Source organism: Bufo gargarizans, chromosome 4, assembly GCF_014858855.1.
Source record: "Bufo gargarizans isolate SCDJY-AF-19 chromosome 4, ASM1485885v1, whole genome shotgun sequence".
NCBI classification, from domain to species: domain Eukaryota; kingdom Metazoa; phylum Chordata; class Amphibia; order Anura; family Bufonidae; genus Bufo; species Bufo gargarizans.
In genome coordinates this window covers 410,464,209-410,484,894 of record NC_058083.1, presented here as the reverse complement: position 1 = coordinate 410,484,894, position 20,686 = coordinate 410,464,209, and the positions used below count along the sequence as shown (strand labels likewise).

Below are 20,686 nucleotides of genomic sequence, written 5' to 3'. Positions count from 1 at the left end.
TCTCACCCTATCACAGCTTGGGAGGCAGTTGAAGGATTAAACTGAGCATGTGCGGCCTTCTCAGTGAGCAGGACAAAGAAATAAGAAAAAGTGGCGCTATACAGATAGATTTTATTGAATAACTTAGTAGCTGTACAAAATCTTAATTACATGCAATTGCAAATGTATTCAGATCCAAGTGCTGGTTTAAAAAATGTAGATCATTTTTATGGGACAACCCCTTTAAGGATAAGTTCACATATTGCAGATTCATAGTGGATGGAATACGCCAGTAAATCTGCAGCACGCTTAGTTGCAGATAATTTACCAGCAGATTGCGGAATCTGCGCCACAGTTTCTATTGTTGGCGTTTTTTAGATGTTTTGGGAGTTTGTGACATTTTTTTTCCAAAATGCAAATTCGTTTCTGGTGCTTTTCTTATAGGATTCTTTATAGGACTTAAAAAAAGTCAAAAAAAAAAACTGCAGACTGACAGAGTTACCATTTTTTTGCCAGAAACTTTTTTTTTTTTAATGGGTTGTATTATTAAATACATTGGTGGCATATCATTAGGATATGCCACCAATGTCAGGTAGGTGCAGGCCCCACCTCTGGGTCCCACCTCCTATCTCCTGAACTAGCCCCCTAAAGTGAATAACAGCAAACCGTGCATGGGTGCGAGCTCTCTACTTCTATGGGAGTTACGCAAATAGGCAAGCATGCTCATAGTGGTAAATGGAGCGCTCGCACGCATGCGCAGTGTGCTGGTTTTCACTTTAAGGGCCCGCTCAGCCCATTTTCCTCAATTGTCGTTTGGATTAAAACCGGCAAATAAAACACTGGACTTGGTAAATTCCTCCATGGTGTGTGTGAAGAAGGCCTAGTAATGAGAGCTGCACTGTTACCGGTTGCTATGAAGCTCGCTTTTCTATTAGACAGCTTTGATGAATAAGGACCTTTGTGTTCCTGTGGAAGCACTATTTATTAGGTGGCATTCAAGGCCTGCTTCTATAGGGGCAGAGGTTGAGAGGCAGCACTTTGTCTGAACAACACTCATATAAAAGCACAAAAACGGAAGCAGAGGAGATTCTGATATATTATTGCCAGTGTTGTGTAGTAATTGAGTTTTCTTTGGTTGTTTGTCCATATAGAACAGGGATCAGCAACCTCCGGCACGCCAGCTGTGGTGAAACTACGACTCCCAGCATGCACACTTGCTTGGCTGTTCTCAGAACTCCCATAGAAAGTGAATGGAGCATGCTGGTGATTGTAGTTGTACAACAGCTGGAGTGCCGGAGGTTGCTGACCCCTGGTGTGGAGTATATTTTAACCCTTTCAGCCCCTGGTGATTTTCCGTTTTCGTTTTTTACTTCCTGCCTTCCCGGAGCCATAACATTTTTATTTTTCTGTTCACAGAGCTTGTTTTTTGGGGGAAAGTTGTACTTTCTAACAGAATCGGTGCCTCTTCATAATTCCCGCGGATCCACCGCCAGCTATGGGGCTTTATTAAGAATTTTAATTTTAATAAATGTGCCCCATAATGCACAGGTAGCGCATGCGGATTTTGGTGCAGATTGGTGTGGAAACACAGAGAAATCCTCATGGAAATCTGTGTGGAAATTCCGCTTGAAAACACGCTCCTGTGTGTAGGAACCCGAAATATCAGATGCATCTAAATAAGGCCTCATGCACACGGTACGGAACAGCTGGCCCCTAATAGAACAGTCCTATCCTTGTCCATAATGCGGGCAATAATAGGACATGTTCTATTTTTTTGCGAAATGGAAATACGGACATACGGGAACATAATGCACACGGAGTATCTTCAGGTTTTTTTTGCAGACCCATTGAAATGAATGGTTCCGTATACCGTCCGCAAAAAAAATGGAACGAACACGGAAAGAAAATACCTTTGTGTGCATAAGGCCTAACAGATGTGAGGACACCTTCAGACATTACATTTTGACGCCGTTTCTTAAGCCAGTGTCAGGCTTGCGTCATAACAGGAGGGGAAATGTACATGAAAGGTTCTGCTTCTCTTATTTTAAATTCACTCCTTGCTTTGGTTATAAAAAATATGGTAAAAACTGCATAAAAATGTGCATGTGTGAAAGCCCACTGAAGTCACCGTTATCAGCTGTGATAGACTGCAATCTCCTGCCGGATCAGTCCCTGGAGGACATAGAGGAAGAGGCATGGCTACAAGTTTCCCCACTGCTATAGGTGTTCGGGAAAGGCACTTCCCCATAAGATATGAATCTGTAATAGTGGCTCACCACCCCGCTTATTCTGAAGAAGGGTGCTCTGTCTGTATGACTCACCCTAGCAATTCAATAAATATATAATAATATAGACATGCACTCTTCACTTGGAACCACTCAAGAACAATGGTAGCGTGTGTATAAAGTTATGTCCAACATATACGTATTTATTAACACGTCTACAAAGACATGTATACAAAATATCAAACCAAAAGTATGAAATAAATGATAAAAAAATGTAAAACTAATAATAGAAAATTATTTCACATTAGCAATAGGTTGTGTCGATGATGCATCCAATAAAATCACAATGTCTGTCAGCCATACAGCCAATATGGCAATAATAGTGAGGATAGCGCGTTCAAGTGGATGAGGTATTTTTTTTTTTTAACCCAAGTTTTATGGCTGTTAAACGTGTGCACTCCTGTCTAAATGCTTTCAGTGGGGGTCTGTCTGGCCGTGAAAATGCCCCAAAATAGGACATGCCCTATTATATGACGGCCGCTATTCACTGGCTGTTATAAAAAGACACATGAATAGCCCCCTAGACTTTAATTGGCTCTGGAAACGGACGGACACTTTTTTTTTCTTTCTGTGACCCTGGGTTCACACCTGAGCGTTCCTCAAACGCGCGTTTTTGTCGCGCGTTTTTATGCGCGTTTTTTGTAATAGTAAACGCGCGTTTGACGCGCGTTTGTGTCATTGACTGCAGTGTCCTATGGCCACAAACGCGCGTCAAAACGCCCCAAAGAAGCTCAAGTACTTGTTTGAGCGTCGGGCGTTTTACAGCGCGTTCGTACGCGCTGTAAAACGCCCAGGTGTGAACCCTTCCCATAGGGAAGCATTGGTTTTCATGTCTTAAGCGTTTTACAGCACGTTTGAACGCGCTGTAAAACGCTCAGGTGTGAACCCAGGGTGAAAGTAGCCTGAAGGACAGATTATTTTTTTTTAATTCAATCCTGGTTTTGGCTTCCAAAACTGCATGCAAAAACCTGAGCGTGTGGCCATCCCCCTATCATGGCGTATTGTGCTGCTGCTGTGTTTAGCCCACAGACCATCACCCCCCGCACTGACAGCCTAATAGCAGCATGTATGACCCTCTTATCTCATCATTGTAGGACGGGTCATACAAGCACTCTGCTAAGGCCTCCTTCATATCTGAAGTTAGTTTTCCTTCTTTATTAAAGGACAACTGTCATATTTTTTATCAATAAAATTAATTTTTGCATATGTTACTGCTACTGCAGCATTATGCATAAAGCAATCTTTAGTTTCTTCACATACACCTGTAATCTTTAGTTACGGCTGTTTTGAATCCTACATTATGAGGATCTTCTCAAGATGGCTCCTCTGCCAGTTCTCTGAGGCCAAAACTGCATTCCCTCAGGTCACCTCCAAACTTGCTGTAGCCAGCATCTTCCTGCCAGCCAATCAGATTGGACTACAGAGAGACACGCCTCCTCACTCTGAAGCCTAATGCAGGCATGCAGTGTGAAGGACCGCCCCTCTGTATTCCTGTCTTCCTAGCCGGAGACAGATGAGCCATAGCCATGGTCTTTTAAGGGACCAGTGGAAAGGGACAGAGGACATTAATGAAAGCTGTTATTATAAGGTTATTACAGATCTTTTGGCAATCATTGACAGACTAAGGCTACTTTCACACTAGCGCTCGGGGCTCCGCTTGTGAGTTCCGTTTGAAGGCTCTCACAAGCAGACCCGAACGGATCCGTACAGCCCCAATGCATTCTGAGTGGATGCGGAGCCGCTCAGAATGCCTCAGTCTGGCACCGTTTGACCTCCGTTCCGCTCAGCAGGCGGACACCCGAACGCAGCTTGCAGCGTTCGGGTGTCCGCCTGGCTGTGCGGAGCCAAACGGATCCGTCCAGACTTAGAATGTAAGTCAATGGGGACGGATCCGTTTGAAGTTGACACAATATGGTGCAATTTCAAACGGATCCATCCCCCATTGACTTTCAATGCAAAGTCTGGATGGATCCGTCTGACTAACTTTCAGACTTAGAATTTTTTCAGAAAGATAATGCAGACGGATCCATTCTGAACGGATCCCATCGTTTGCATTATAGGAGCGGATGCCACGGAACGGCACCCGTGTATTGCGGATCCGTAAATGCGGTCCGCAATACGGCAACGGGGTGCACACGTTCGTGTGCAGGGGGCCTTAGACTGTGCAGGGACACCTCCCATCCACACACACTGGTAACATCCAGTTGGACCTTTATTGCAGACTGCTGGTAGTTCATTCATAAACTTTTAGTAGGAATAGTAGAGGAATGGCACATAGAGCCGTTAGAATAGATGTGCCATTATTGTTATTACATGGGGAGTGCAAGTAGTTACTAAAACGATCATGTCAGGAGAGGAAGCACCCTGCTGCATTTTCTTTCGATGTCAGGAGACGTGACAGGTCCCCTTTAAAGGGGCTCTCCACCTTTTTCTTACTGATGATCTATCAGTTTTGCGGACAAGAATAGGCATTTGTATAATGGGCCGTCCATTCCGTTCCGCAAATTGTGGCATCCGTGTTTTGCGTACCGAAAAACACGGCACGTTCCTGTGAACAAGCCCTAAGTGTAATTAAATCCTAACTTGTTAAATATTCCCAAGGCATACAACGTAATATAATAAATAGCATAACTAAGCCTGAGAGCAGAGCGTGTGCCGGTACATTACCTCCTGTGTCTGAAGCGGATGAGCAGTCATTAAGCTACCGTATACAGTATCTGCTTGTTAGACTTTATTTTGTGAAATGTCAAAATGATAGCTTTGCAGCCTCTGCTTTTTCATAATGCAAAAAAGACCTTTGATTTTGTGTGATTGACATTAATAAGTCCTACTCCAGGCTTTATCTTTCGGAGGTTGCATTGTATAATTCATCCTTATTTCCAGCAGAGTCACGACAGTTGCAATCACTTTAATAAAGGCATCCAATTCCATTATTTGCTCTTGTACAAAGAAGCTATATTAACCCAAACAGGGCGGGTGCCAGCCATGTTGTGCAGCGGACATCTGTCTGCTATGGCCAGGATTGAAGATAACTCTGATCCCAGCTGTTAAACCCTCAGATGCCACAGTCAATAGTGACCACAGCCACCTGAGTAGTTAGAGAGAGGGGGTTCAGTGCAATTTCGTAGTTTTTTCGGGAAAGTTTTTAATTTTATGAAAAGTAGTAAAACATAATAAAAATTATATACAGTAAATTTAGTATAGCCAAATTTGTACTGAGTTCTGCAAAAAGGGTATGACTACACAGTGGTTGAACACAGCCCCACTATGGTCGAGTACCGTGGCCATACAAACCTCAGCTGACTCCTGTTAAACTAATGAGACCGCACTGTTTAGGTGGTCTGCTTTGTTAATGGCTGTGTATTATCAGTGTCGTACAGCCAATAACAATGCAGTCTGTTTTAAAACAGGAGCCAGCTGAGGCCTGTATAGCTGCGCTGTACTCGACCGCATTGTGGCCACGCTGTGTGGTTGTACACTAAAATTGCCAAGGAAACCCCTTAGGAAACACGATAAAAAAAAAACCAAGCAACAAGAGAGGAATATATTATAAGGAACAAAGTTGTCGCGCCCGTGTGTGGGAGGGAGACACCACACCGGACGAAGAAGGAGAGGGAACAAGGAAGAAGGCCTGAAAGCAAGGGAAGAAAGAAGGACACCTCCTGGCCAAATCCCTAGTCACAGTCCTGACTGGCTATCAGTATGAACAGACCCTAAAGGTAGATGAGTTCATGCGCAGAAGTACCTAGAGTCCTAACTCACCCTATAAGACCCTGGCGATAGTGACAGGACTGAGACTACCTGTTCCTCCAGAAAGGAAGGATGACCAGGAGTCTCCCTCAGGCCTACAACAAAGGGCAGGGGACAAACAACACACCGATAAACCAAAATGCAAAAGGGAAAGGAAACACGTAACTTTCCAGTAGTTATGGCACCAACAGGAACTCAGCCGAGAACCAAACACGAGCAGACCACATATACCACTAAAGCTATAAACCGCACAACATTGTGGGAGAAGCAACTATACATAAGGATAGTTAAATGACCACAATAGCAACACCTCGAGGTTAGAGGTGTGGCCAGTATCAGAAACAACACAGACGTCTATTGATCCACAAGGAAACCTGTCAGATCAAAGCACGTATTGCCAGTCTCACAGATCTTCTGATGCGGGGACGTCCGTATATCTCGGTACATCTGTGACAAAAGTACAACTCGTCCTGCCAAAATGAAGCCCTCGTTTGGCCATGTCAACAAAGAATAAAAAAGTTATGGCTCTTGGAAGGCGAGGAGGATTTTTTTTTAATGTTTTTGCATAAGTTGTCCTAGTCTTGAAAGGTTTAAGGGAGTTATCCCAACATCACCAGTCCTCTATCACTAGAACAGGGCTCTTGAGATTCCTCTTTCATCAAACTGCACATCTACAGTGAGGAGGTTTGAATAGAGTAGCAGTCAGGCATGTTCCTTGCAACTCCTTTTATTGACTATGGGATTGACTGAGATAGGTCAGCCCCAGCATTCTGCCGCTTCTGAGGGCCTCATAGACATTGTATGGAGCAGCAGGCCATATGTATGACCACTACTGATTCAAACTCCTTCTCACTACAGTATTAAAGTGTGAAGGAACAGAGCCCTCAGACTTCTTTCTAGTGAAGTTAACTGGCCTCCGGCAATCATATCTTTATCACGTATCCTATGGGTAGGGCATAATCTCTTTAAAATAAAGAAGAAAGTCAAGACTGTTCACAATGGTGTTTGCTTTCAGAGGTATGTGCATGGTCGTATCCATTTCAATAAGGTTTTTCTGATGGTATCAGAAATATTGTCTTGAGTGAGCAGCATGGTACAGTCCACGTTTTTATGCACCCAATAAAAAAGGGAAAAAAAGAAAAGCTCTGCGCCATAGAGTTGAGATCCTCGAGAAGTTTGACATTTATGTGAAGCCCACCAAAATGAGATGTCCTTGAAGTGATGAAGCAGCCATCTAAGGTCTGCCATCTCTAAAATTGTAGGGTAGATGCCCCAATATATAACCATTTACAATCTGCACCACAGGTTAATTTCCATGCAAATTCTGCATGGAATTTTTTCCATAGCATGTTGATGAGATTTGGTAAAATTCGTTTTCACACGTTTTTCCGGATCCGGCGGGCAGTTCCGGTGTCGGAATTGAACGCCGGATTCAAACAACGCTAGTGTGAAAGATAGGGCAGCATAAATGAGGAGACACATTCCTTTTCTGCTGCATTAGAGGGCATCTGTCAGCAGATTTGTACCTGTGATCCTGGCTGACCTGTGACATGTGCACTTGGCAGCTCAAGACGTCTGTGTTGGTCCCATATGTGTCTGCCTTGCTGAGAAAAATTATGTTTTCATATATGCAAATGAGCCTCGAGGAGCAATGGGGGCGTTACCATTACACTTAGGGCTCATGCACACGACAGTATTTTGCGTTCAGTATACTGGCCGTTTTTTTAGTTCAGTATGGGGTACATATACTTAACCATTCATTTCAATGGTTCAGCAAAAAAAGTGTCTGTGTGCATTCCGTTTCCGTATTTCTGTACCGTCAAAAGATAGAACATGTTCTATTCTTGTCCGCAAATCATGACACTTGGCTTCAAGTCAATGGGTCCGCAAAAAAAACGGAACACATACGGAAATCCGTATGTCTTCCGTATCTGTTCCGTTTTTGCGGAACCATCTATTGAAAATGAAATGTTATGCCCAGCCCAATTTTTTATATGTAATTACTGTATACTGTATATGGCAAACGGAAAAACGGAATGGAAAAACGGAAAGGAAACGGAAACACAATGGAAACACAAAACGGAACAACGGATCCATAAAAAAAACTGACCGCAAAACTGAAAAAGCCATACGGTCGTGTGCATGAGCCCTTAGAGGCTCAGCTCTCTCTGCAGCTGCCGCACCCTTTACGCTTTGACTGATGGGGCCAGGTGTGATGACACTGCCTGGCTCTGTCAACCAAAGTGGATAGAACGCAGCAGTTGCAGAGAGAGCAGAGCCTCTAGGTGTAATGGTAACGCCCCCGTTGCTCCTAGAGGCTCATTTGCATATATTCAACCTTCATTTTTCTCAGCAGTGCAGGCACATATGAACATGGGACCAACACAGATGCCTTCAGCTGCCAAGCGCACATGTAACAGTTCAGCCAGTTTCATAGGTACAAATCTGCTGACAGATGCCCTTTAAGTTCTTCATTGAGCTCCTTCACAGCTCCCCTCCCCCGCCCTGGGTGAGAGTTGTGGTCTCCTGGTCGGGTGATACAGTTTCTTCTCAGGGCGGAGGGCTTGTGAAGCAGCTCTTTACAATGAAGCTTCAGGAGCACTAGTCTTCATATCAAAAGCTCTGCTGCTCTCTCCATGGCCCTTACCCAACGTGATCAGCAGTTTAGTATGGGCATTTTGCTAAAATATGTATTGAGCAGCTCCAGTGCAGATTAGGTCTGCACAATATATCGCCAAAGCAATCGCAATTAATCGCCATATCGCAATCGCCAATTGGCCGACCCAAAAAAGCTGCAATTATATTACCATATTTTTTGCTTTATAAGACAAACTTTTTCCCCCCCAAAAGTGGGGGGAAAATGGCAGTGCGCCTTATAAAGCGATGGTTGACTTTTTACGTGGCTGACACGGATGTATCGCCGGCCGCTATGCTGCACAGCGTGGCCGGCGATACATCAGTTACAGTATGGGGAGGGGAAGAGGGGCTGGAGGCAAGTCGTTATTTTAATGAACAAATGTTCTTTTATTTATCTGTTCTGTGCAGTGCTATTAAGAAAATGGCAAGTTTTGTATTTTGTACTTCTGCAGTAATGCAAATATGTTATTTAATTTAGTAAAAGATGTTTTATTTTGAAAAACACTGTGCATTTCAGTTCTTGAGTTAAGCATAACTACATTTCTGCATTATCAGTAATTTGTGTGTGCTTTTGCCTTGAAAATCCAAGCAAATAGACCTCTAGCACAATTCCCTTAAAATATTGCATCACATACCGTTATCGCAATTTTTAGGGCCCTAATCGCAATTGCACAAAATTCCCATATCGTGCAGCCCTAGTGCAGATCAACTCCATACCCAGCAAAATGATGATATTCAGCAGCAAGAGTTGCTCCATACAGAATTTAACAAAACAAGGGGGTCAATAAAATTGAGTGACTCTGAATTTTTGCTCAGAGTATCTGTCACCAGTTGATGTTGCCCTCAGATAGGGCACCAAATTGATATTTCATGCCATAAATGCCTTCACTGCAGACCACCAGATGCCATGACTATGTATTTTGTAAAAGCTATCACATACTATCACAAGGAACCAAGTCACAGCAATCCTGGCAGGTTCTGTCCACCACAAGTGATAAAACGGAGCTGAATTTAGCAACCCTTACAGCAGTTCCTGAAACGGTCAGAAGCCACTTGTGAAACGTCTCAGTCTTCCCACTGAGACAGGAAATAGAAGACTGAAGTAAGAATTCCTTCACTTCTGTTTTTTTCTGATACCAGGAGGCCTTTGATTCCCAGTATAGTAACAATATTATATTTTAATGAGATGGCACGACTTATGTGGAAAGTGGTATAATCCCCAGTGGGAGATCAGTAATTAGATGCCCTATAAACACATTCTGCACTTTGTTCTGTGTACGCTTGTGCTCTTTGAGATTTGAAAGACTTATCGTCACTAGTAAAATTAATTTTAATGTAACACAGAGCATTGGTCGGCGTTATTACCGCCATTGCGGCCTTCCCTAATAACCAGGAAGTCATTCTGTGCAATGCTGCTTTCCCTAACAGAATATCTCTAGGAGGCCACCCAACAGCTAGACCATTTCACACCATAGGACTTTTATTGGATGGATTGTCTCATGAAGGTTACCCCTTTTGAAATGTCCTATCAAGCAAAGTAGACATTATAAGGGAGAGCCACCATAGGGTACAGCCACACGGTCAGGTTTCTGCATGCAGTTTTGAAAGCCACAATCAGATGTGGATCATAAATGGAGAGAAGTATAAAGGACAGATACGACTTCTATTTTTTATAATCACTTCTGGTTTAGCTTCCAAATCTACATGCAGAAACCTGTCCGTGTATCCGTACTCATAGTTCTCAGCCAAGAGCTTTAGTACTGGCTGAGCCAGCCTGCCCATGTATTATGTGGTCATACATTCATTTCAATGGCCACCATGTAGATCTTCATTTGTCCTGTAGTGGTGTCTCCAAGGAAAATGTATCGCCAGACACGACTTCCCCCAGAGATAGGTTCTAAAGCCAGACCCGAGGTGGATTAACCATTAACAGATCCAAAATCTCGTTCCTTTGTAATTCTGTGCAGCAACGAATTGTCTCTGTCGGTTGTAGAAGAACCACTGCACTCTGCTTCAGTGCGGACCTTGGCCACAGAGCAGAGAAGCAGAAAGACAACCAGAATGGTAGAGATATTAGAAGTCGCGAGGAATCGCGGAATGGCGCTGCAGGGCAGTAGAGCATTTGGCTGTATGATACGGGGACTAAATACCACTGTGCATGTGGGGAACGTGACGCAATGAGCGCCTTGAGGAACGAAACGTCAGACTACAGTCACACCTACCTTATTACATCTTATCCTTAATTCCTGTGGCTTCACTTGTTCCCCTGCACTTTGGAATCACTGATACCCCTAACTGCACCATATACTGGAGTATGCAGTGGTTTTTATTATATACCGTGTATCTGTATGCCTCACCTCTTGGACAAAGTGTGCAACCCTACCTTCTGTGTTTCTACTTAAATTGAACTAGGAAGAACTAGGGCAGGGTTCAGCAACCCTTCGGCACTCCAGATGTTGTGAAACTACAACTCCCAGCATGCACAGTAGCTCAGCTGTTCTTATAACTGCCATAGAAGTGACTGTAGCATTCTGGGACTTGTAGTTTTGGAACAGCTGGAATGCCGTCTGTTGCTGATTCCTGAACTAGGGGATGGATGCCTGGCTGGACATGCCACATTTGTGTTGGAGACTCTGTATCAAAAAGACCAAAAGTAGTGTCCTGAATGGAAACCGAATGGCCCCCATTATGGTCAATGGCGTCTGCTTAGTACCGTTTGGTTCAGTTATGTGCTGAATGCTTCTGTTATGTTCAGTGGTTTTCTCCTCTAATGGAGCAGAACAATGGAAGTTTCTGGCACTGGTGTGAACTCAGCCTCAGGCCTCTTTCACACTACAGTATGTTGAATTCAGTGTTTTGCGTTCCGTTTTTCACGGATCCGTTGTTCCGTTTTTTGCTTCCGTTGTGGTTCCGTTTCCGTTCCGTTGTTCCGTTCCGTTTTTCCGTATGGCATATACAGTATACAGTAATTACATAGAAAAAATTGGGCTGGGCATAACATTTTCAATTGATGGTTCCGCAAAAAACGGAACGGATACGGAAGACATACGGATGCATTTCCGTATGTGTTCCGTTTTTTTTGCGGACCCATTGACTTGAATGGAGCCACGGACCGTGATTTGCGGCCAAATATAGGACATGTTCTATCTTTTCAACGGAACGGAAATACGGAAACGGAATGCATACGGAACACATTCCGTTTTTTTGCGGAACCATTGAAATGAATGGTTCCGTATACGGACCGTATACGGACCGCAAAAAACGGACCGCAAAACGGAAAAAAAAAACGGTAGTGTGAAAGAGGCCTCAACTGTTTGAAATGAGATACTGTCTGATATAAACCATGGAAGCCAGACAGAAAATGTATCATTTTCTGCTCTCCCCCTGACCTGGTTGTGTAGTGGGGACATCAGGGGCTCCCTTGTGGTAAAAATAGTAAAATCACTGCTCTAACAATTAGCTGATCAAATCAGTAGAGTTAGTATTCCCGTCTTAGACATTTGTGTCATGTCCGCTGTGTATGCCATGAATGACTTCTAAGTGGTTATACTACTGCATTTACCATCAAAATCAATGGAGAGGTGGCTATGCTTGTGACCGTCTATCCAGGGGCACACACAGATCTCATAGGAACCCCATAGCAAAACATAGTATGGGCCTAGTATGGGCCCCCTTCCAGACTCAGTTTATCATCATGTGTGCATCAGTCACCCCCAGGCAACACAGAACGCAAAGCAGACATTACAGATTTCGCACAAATTTCCTTTTTTTTTTTTTTCTGTTAAGTGGAAGTAATTTTAATTGAAAAAAATTCGCCCTTGGTCTCACCAACTTTATCCGACTTCTTCCACAGTTCTCAGTGTATTTACACCAGACATTTTTGCGTAAATACTTTGATAAATTTTCCCCATCCAGCTCTAAATCAATTCTTCCCTTAAAGGTAATTTAATCTATCAGCAGCAGGTTATAGAGCAGGAGGAGCGGAGCAGATTGATGTGTAGTTGTATAGGAAAAGATTCAGTACAACTTGTAATTAATTCATTGATTTGAATTCCTGCTCATTCTGGGCTCTGAAGTCCAGGAGGCGGTCCTATCAGTGATTGACAGCTCTCTGTATACACAGTCATGGAGGGCAGGCTGTCAATCACTGATAGGACCGTCTCCTGGACTTCAGAGCCTGAATCTTTTCCCATGAAACTATATATCAATCTCCTCCTGCTCTATAACGTGGTGACTGCAGCTCAAACACCATGTTCAATGTGACAGGTTCCCTTTAAAGAGGTTGTCTGAGTTATACAAAAACTTGGGCAACCCCTGTACATGAGTTGTATGTGTTTTGTTTTTACGACGCTTTTAGTTAGCAGAGGAATTAGATCCATTAATAGAGGATTAAGTATATTCAAATGTAGTGCTGCCACTTGCAGGCCTACATTGCCTCCAGCAGCCTATCACAGTGAATAAAATGGCTCCCTCAATCGAGGTGTGTGGGAGCCATTCAAGGGCCGGAAGCTCAGCTCTTCCAGGTTTTGCATGCTCAGATGCCATGGTCAAATGTGCTGATTGCGGACATTAGCCCCTGGATGTCTGCTGTGTTAAACAACAGGGACCTGGCGGCTATGGCGTCTGCTGCACTTGAGATCAGGCACCATTTAAAAAAAAAACTGGATGGAGGTCTAGAAAGGGTTAAGATGATATATTACTAAACTGCCTGCCTACAGCCGCCACTAGGGGGAGCTCGGTGCATAGGAATGTATACAGTTACTATTGACTACAATGGAAGCTGTAATAATCTATTTGCACTGAGCTCCCCCTAGTGGTGGCTGCATGATAATACAGCGTCTTCATGTCGGGAAGAGAAGAATGAGTTCAGTGCCAGGCTTCCTCCACCGGAGCCCCATAGCAGTAGAAATGAGTAAGCAGCACTTCCAGCACTCCATTGAAGCTAATGGAACAGGTAGGCATTGGCCGCCACTTTGCACCGATAAATGCAGGTCTTAAACCTTTGTCCTCCAGATAAATGGGGGTCCCAGAGGTGGGACCCTCATCTATAAATCATTTTTGCTATATTTTGTGAATATGCCATCAATGCTTAAGGATGTGTACCCACATCATTCTCCAAGAGAACAGCATTACAACAAGGCTGTGTGCTACAAATAAGGCCTCATGCACATGGCCGTTGTTTTGGTCCGCATCCGAGCTCCAGTTTTGGCGGCTCGGATGCGGACCCATTCACTTCAATGGGGCCGCAAAAGATGCGGACAGCACTCCGTGTGCTGTCCGCATCCGTCGCGCCGTTCCGTGGTCAGCAAAAAAAATATAACCTGTCTTATTCTTGTCCGCGTTTTGAGGACAAGAATAGGCAGTTATATTAATGGCTGTCCGTGCCGTTCCACAAATTGTGGATCCGCAAAACACGGATATCGGCAATGTGCTTTCCGAGTTTTGCGGACCGCACATTGCCAGCACTATAACAGAAAATGCCTTCTCTTGTCTGCAGTTGCGGACAAGAATAGGACATGTTCTATTTATTTTCGAGAACGGAATTGCAGATCCGGAAATGCGGATGTGGACAGCACATAGCATCCGTTCTGGCCCCATTAAAAATGAATGGGTCTGCCAAATCCGGAACGGATCCGGAAAAAAATTGCGGACGTGTGAATGGACCCTTATCTGGTACATTTTTGCTAAGAATTCATTCAGATGAGTTTCACATGCATAATGACAAACTGGAAGTGCACATGGCACTTGTAACTGTGATACAGGAACCAACTCTACTCTTATAATGAATATACATAATACCAGTAAAAATGAGTCATTAACCCCTTCCTGAACTTGTGATTTTCCTTTTTTGCATTTTTGTTTTCTACCCCCTGCTTTCACAGAGCCATAACTTTATTTTATTTTTTGTTCTTATAGCTGTATGAGGGCTTATTTTTTGTGGGACAAATTGTACTTTCTAATGGCACCATTTACTACTGCATACAATCTAGTGGGAAGCTGGAAAAAAATTCCAAATGGAATGGGATGGAACTGGAAAAAGGGATGGAACTGGGAAAAAAAAATGCAATTCCACCACAATTTTTATGGGTTTTGTTTATGCTGTCGTCTATGTTGAAAAAGTAAAGCTACGTTGTCATTGGTTGCGGTGGTTTTTCTTTTAGGCCTCATGAATACAGCTGTTGGCCGGCCGTGCCCATATTGCAGCCCGCAAACAACGGGTCTGCAATATACTGGCATCGGCCGTGTAAACATCGCAATGGCTCCGCAATCTGGGAGATACGGTGCGTTGCACAATGGAGGCACGGATTGTAAGCCCCCGGAACCACTACGGAGTGCTTCCATTGGGTTTCTGTCAATGTCTCAGTACCACAAAAAAGTAGTGTATGCGCTACTTATTTTTCGGTGTCGAATGCGGATCGCGGACCTATTCAAGTGAATGGGTCCGCAGACGGTGGTCATAAGCTCGGTAGGCCGGCACATGGTCCTGTGCTTGAGGCCTTAGATGGTTTTCATAGATCGGCCCCCCATTTTGGTGTATTAGGAGTTTTGATTCCCTGCTCTGATATATACTCGGTATTTTACTTGTATTCTGTTTCTATTTGTCTCATGTTTTGCTTTCAGAATAATGATGTTAGTGCTGGAAGGAAGTATACCAAGAAGCTTCCCCGCTTGATGTTGCCTCTTCACATCCGTAGCTTTTGCTCGTTCCTGTTTTAATTTTAGATCTGTCCATAAGATAAATTCACTAATAGAAGGAAAACATTTATTTCCCCGTAACCAGAACCAGTGGAGTACTTTGCTTTATTATACAGTATTCAGAGTTTCCCTTCTATTACATTTTGGATAGACTTGTAACAGTAACCCCTGGTAGTGCAATGTACGTGTGTGTGTGCCCCCCAAAGCAGGCATAGGGCGACTCTCTGAGGGATTCTGAGCTGAGAACTGCCCTCTGTATATCCATATACCCTCATAGGTAGTATGGACGGGAGAATTCTCTTTATGGTCTTATGGTCCCTTTAAATGGGTTATCCAATGATTAAAAGGGTTGTTTCACTTCAGCAAATGGCGTTCATCATATAGACAGTTAAAGGGGTTGTCCAGACTTTTTTTTATTGATGACCTATCCTCAGGATAAGCCCTCAATATCAGATCGGCAGGGGTGCTGGGTGTCAGACCCCCGCCGATCTGATATTGATGACCTATCCTGAGGATAGGTCATCAATTATTAAAGCCTGAACAACTCCTTTAATACAAGGCAGTTACTAATGTATTATGATTATCCATATTGCTTCCTTTGCTGGCTTAACTCAGTTTTCCGTCACATTATTCACTACTCGTATCCAGAGGTGGCTGGTCCTTTTTCCTATAGTGTTCAAACACATCAACCAATTATTGATTAATAACCCCTGGAAATGAGCGGTGTATAATGTGAATAAAAAATGAATCAAAGGAGGCAATGTGGACAATCACAGTACATTAGTAAGTGCCTTGTATTCATTTCTCTGGGGGGGTGTACTTTCCTTTCTGTTGCAGCTCTCTCCCTTATGGCTCCATTCACACGTCCGCAAATGGGTCCGCATCTGTTCCGCAATATCGGGAACGGGTGCGTACCCATTCATTCTCTATGGGGCCGGATCCGCAATACACTACGGACGTGTGAATGGACCCTAACTGTCACAGTTAACAGTAGATACGGCTGGCAGCAGTTTAAGGATGGAACTGAGCATTTGCGACCACTTCAGCTAGATGGACAGAGAAATACAAATACATTTTATTGAACTCAGTGGCTATACTAAGGGCTCATGCACAGGACCGCAAAAAATACGGATGACATCCGTGTGCATTCCGTATTTTGCGGAACGGAACAGCTGGCCCCTAATAGAACAGTACTATCCTTGTCAGTAATGCGGACAATAATAGGACATGTTCTATTTTTTGGCGAAACGGAAATACGGAATGCATGCGGAGTAACTTCCATTTTTTGGGCGGACCCATTGAAATGATTGGCTCCGCAAATGGTCCGCAAAAAAAAGAAAAAACTGAATGGACACGGAAAGAAAATACATTCGTGTGCATGAGCCCTAAGGGTCCATTCACACGTCCGTGGTGTGTTGCGGACCCGCAAATTGTGCAACACACCCGGCCGGCACCCCCTATAGAAATGCCTATTCTTGTCTGCAGCTGCGGACAAGAATAGGACACGTTCTATCTTTTGCGGAGCTGTGAACCGGAAGTTCGGGCCAAAACCTGGAAGTTCGGGGGCCGCACTCCGCAAATGCGGAAGTGGAGAGCACATAGTGTGCTCTCCGCTTCATGTCCGGACCCATAGAGAATGAAAACGGGTGCGGACCATTTTGCGGACGTGTGAATAGGACCTAAGTGTTTAACTACATGGAATCACAAAAGTATTCAGATCCAGGTGCTGGTTTACAAAATGTAAAATATTTTTGTGGTGTGTTCTACATGTAATAATCACCTTACTGCGGGCTGTGTGATAAATGCCAGGCCTGTGGGGTCGCCCACTTCTTAGGCGTGGCGTGTATTAATCTGAACATTTGTTCTTGTTGATGGCCTTCAGTCCAGGTCATGTCTTTACATTGAAGGCACCTCCTCCCTGACAGTTATGTCTTTGAGACAGAGGTAGTGATGCGTAGCTCACGGCTGACTGTATTTGTGTACGGATATTTCACTCAGTAAATGTGCTTTCATTGCTAATTGTCTGCTTGGCACGGATGATACAGCATATCCTGGCTTGCCAATCTTTGTCAGAATTGCTAATGAGATTACAGGTTTTAGCATTGCAAGAAACCATGCAAGTCCCTTCTAAATCCTACCGCTCTGTCTTTTCAGGAGGCTTAAGCTTTCAGTGAGAAGGACAGGACCCATAAGAAGAAATTCAAAGCGGCTCCGCAGTCGTGAGCGGTCTACTTTTGTTTGGGTGCCAGGCGGCAGTGACTCACACATCAGCTGCCAAGTGGGAATAGAAAGTAGAGGATGCTTTGGGAGGCAAGACACAGTCTAACATCCTGAGAGCGAAACTTGGACCATTCCTGCATCTACTGATACCCTGAGGAGTCAACATGGCCACCTCTCGGCTAGTCAACAGGAACACCAGGGACATTGCAAATGTGATGCAAAGACTGCAAGGTGAGTGACCTTCATGTACACTGACCTGCAGAATGCTGTCGCTTTAGAATCCGTCTCTGCTGTGCTATGCAGTGCAGGATAATACCGCACTTCTTGGGCTAAAATTAGAGCATCCGTTATAAGAATGGAGAAAATGTGTGAAACTCGAGTGACCTGTTAAAAATCAAAGAAGAAAAGATAACTGTCTTAGGGTACGGCTACACGGCGACACAGTTGTGGACAGGTTCGCAGAGTACCGGTGATCCCATAGAAAAGAACTGGATCGCCGTGCCAGTCTCGCCCAGCAACCTTATTTATTTCTATGAGATCACTGCTACTCTGCGAACCTGGCCATGACCAGTGTAGCCGTACCCTTCTCATATCTACCAGACTGGAGACCCACATGGACTAAAAGAAACGAACGCCAATTTATTAGCGAATTGCCTGAATATCAATTCCATCATTCATGGTTATTTTTGGAATTCGTATCTCAAGAATGTGTGTTTTGATATTAAAGGGATTTTCCGGGTTCATAGTATTGATGGGCAACCCTCAAGGAAGGACGTTAATATCTAATCAGTGGCAATTTGACTCTCGGCACCCCTGCCAAATAGCTGTTTGATGGGCACACTGCCCTGTGGCATCTGATCCATCTACCTACACGGCACCAACTTAGTGGTGGTGATGCAGGATATTGCATCTCCGTCCCATTCCAGTGAACAGGATGAAGGTGCAGACGTCACAGAGCTGGAGCGCCGAAATCTCGCGATGCGCGAGCTAGCGCATACGTAGTTAGTTCCCTGTGCCGATGCCAGCACAGGGAATGAACATGATGCCGACACTGAGCATGCGCTGGCTCGCGCATAGCAAGATTTCGGCGCTCCAGCTCTGTGACGTCAGCCAGCAAGGAGGAGATTCGGAGGATGCGGGGCGGTGCTGGGCTCCTTTCTGCTGGACTCATTTCCGGATACAGGACACATATGAGGTTCATTTGCATATGGATCAAAACGTTTTTTTAACACAATAAAAGCGCAGGGAGCTTTGAGGACTGGGTATTGCAGATGTGCTAGCGGCCATCTAGCAGCCCATGTCCCCAGCTCTATGGCCAAAATCCTGGTGACAGGTTCCCTTTAATAAACTCACCATCACACCTCCTCAGGCAGAGAGTTCCATAGTCTCACTGCTCTTACCGTAAAGAATCCTCTTCTATGTTTGTGTACAAACCTTCTTTCCTCCAGATGCAGAGGATGTCCCCTCGTCACAGTCACAGTCCTGGGGATAAATAGATGATGGGATAGATCTCTGTACTGACCCCTGATATATTTATACATACTGTAGTTTTTAGATCTCTGCTCAGTCGTCTTTTTTCTAAAGTGAATAACCCTAATTTTGATAATCTTTCAGGGTACTGTAGTCCCCCCATTCCAGTTATTACTTTTGATGCCCTCCTCTGAACCCTCTTCAGCTCTGCTATGTCTGACTTGTTCACAGGACCCAGAACTGTACACAGTACTCCATGTGTGGTCTGACTAGTGATTTGTAAAGTGGCAGGACGGTGTTCTCATCACGGGCATCTATGCCCCTTTTGATGCAACCCATTATCTTATTGGCCTTGTCAGCAGCTGCCTGACACTGGTTTTTACTGCTCAGTTTGCTGTTCACTAAATTTTCTAGGTCCGTTTCCATTTCAGTGTTACCCAGTGTTTTACCATTTAGTATGTACGGGTGACTTGCATTATTCCTTCCCATGTGCATAACCTTACATTTGTCAGTGTCAAACCTCATCTTCCACTTCTCTATCCAGATCCCTCTGTAGCAGGTGTCTGCTGTTTCACACAGCAGACACCTGGGGCTAGTCTCCGATTGGTGATAACGCAGATTGCAGACATTTAACCCCTCAATGTGTGAAAATCTGTGAGCACTGCACTTCTGGGGCTGTAACGGCTCCCCCCAGCAGAAATTTGGGGGAGTCATTCATTCCCTGTGGTAGGCTTGGTCCCTTTAAAGCAGTGTTCCTCAACTTCGGTCCTCGGGACCCACCTACCAGTCATGGTTTCAGGATTTCCTTAGTATTGAGCAGTTGATATAATTAGTGTCAATGCACCAGGAGATATCACTGGTAATCATTCTGTGGGATATTCTCAAATCATGACCGGTAGATGGGCCCTGAGGACTGGAGTTAAGGAACACTGCTCTAAGGCTAGGTCTACACGACAACATTTGTCGTGCGACATTTTGTTGCACTAATGTCGCGCGACAATTTTTATAATGGCAGTCTATGGTGTCGCACTGCAACATGCGACATGCTGCGACTGCGACGCGACAGTCGCAGAAAATCCATTCGAGATGGATTTTTCTGCGACTGTCGCGTCGCAGTCGCAGCATGTCGCATGTTGAGGTGCGATACCATAGACTGCCATTATAAAAATTGTCGCGCGACATTAGTGCAACAAAATGTTGCGCCCTATTTGTCGCGTGACTTTTTGTCGCGCAACAAATGTCGTCGTGTAGACCTAGCCTCAAGGATACGAGGTTGCCACAGCTGTGGTCCTATGGAGACCCCGCCTGTGGCAGGGCTCCATAGGAACATAGTGAATCTCCTAGACTCCAATGCTATTTCTGTAGCGTCTATGAGAGAAGCGATCGCACGTTCAAGTTCCCTATGGGAACTTTTAAAAAGTGAAAAAAGAAAAAAGTATTTTATTTTTTTAAATGTCTGCCTGTATATTTGCTGTGATTAGACATAGAGGAGGATAAGGTTTACAGTATGGCACCAACAGATTGTAGGCTCCGTATGACTATGTTTATCTGTTTTCTGCATTTAGCTCTTATGCCAGCTGCCGGGCACTATAAACTCAACATGCTGGCATCGCTGCACTCATTTCCATAAATATTTTACATTTTGCCAA

At 44.3% G+C, this 20,686-nt stretch overlaps 1 protein-coding gene across 1 annotated transcript in view; it reads left to right on the top strand.

Moving 5' to 3' along the window:
• The window catches only part of SYNE1 (spectrin repeat containing nuclear envelope protein 1), a 451,533-nt gene that overhangs the window by 7,738 nt on the left and 423,109 nt on the right, over positions 1-20,686 (top strand). Inside the window, exon 2 of the mRNA XM_044288568.1 lies at positions 17,502-17,798. Coding sequence (XP_044144503.1) covers positions 17,732-17,798 — 67 coding nt within the window. The 5' untranslated portion in view covers positions 17,502-17,731. The remainder of the gene's footprint in view (positions 1-17,501; positions 17,799-20,686) is intronic.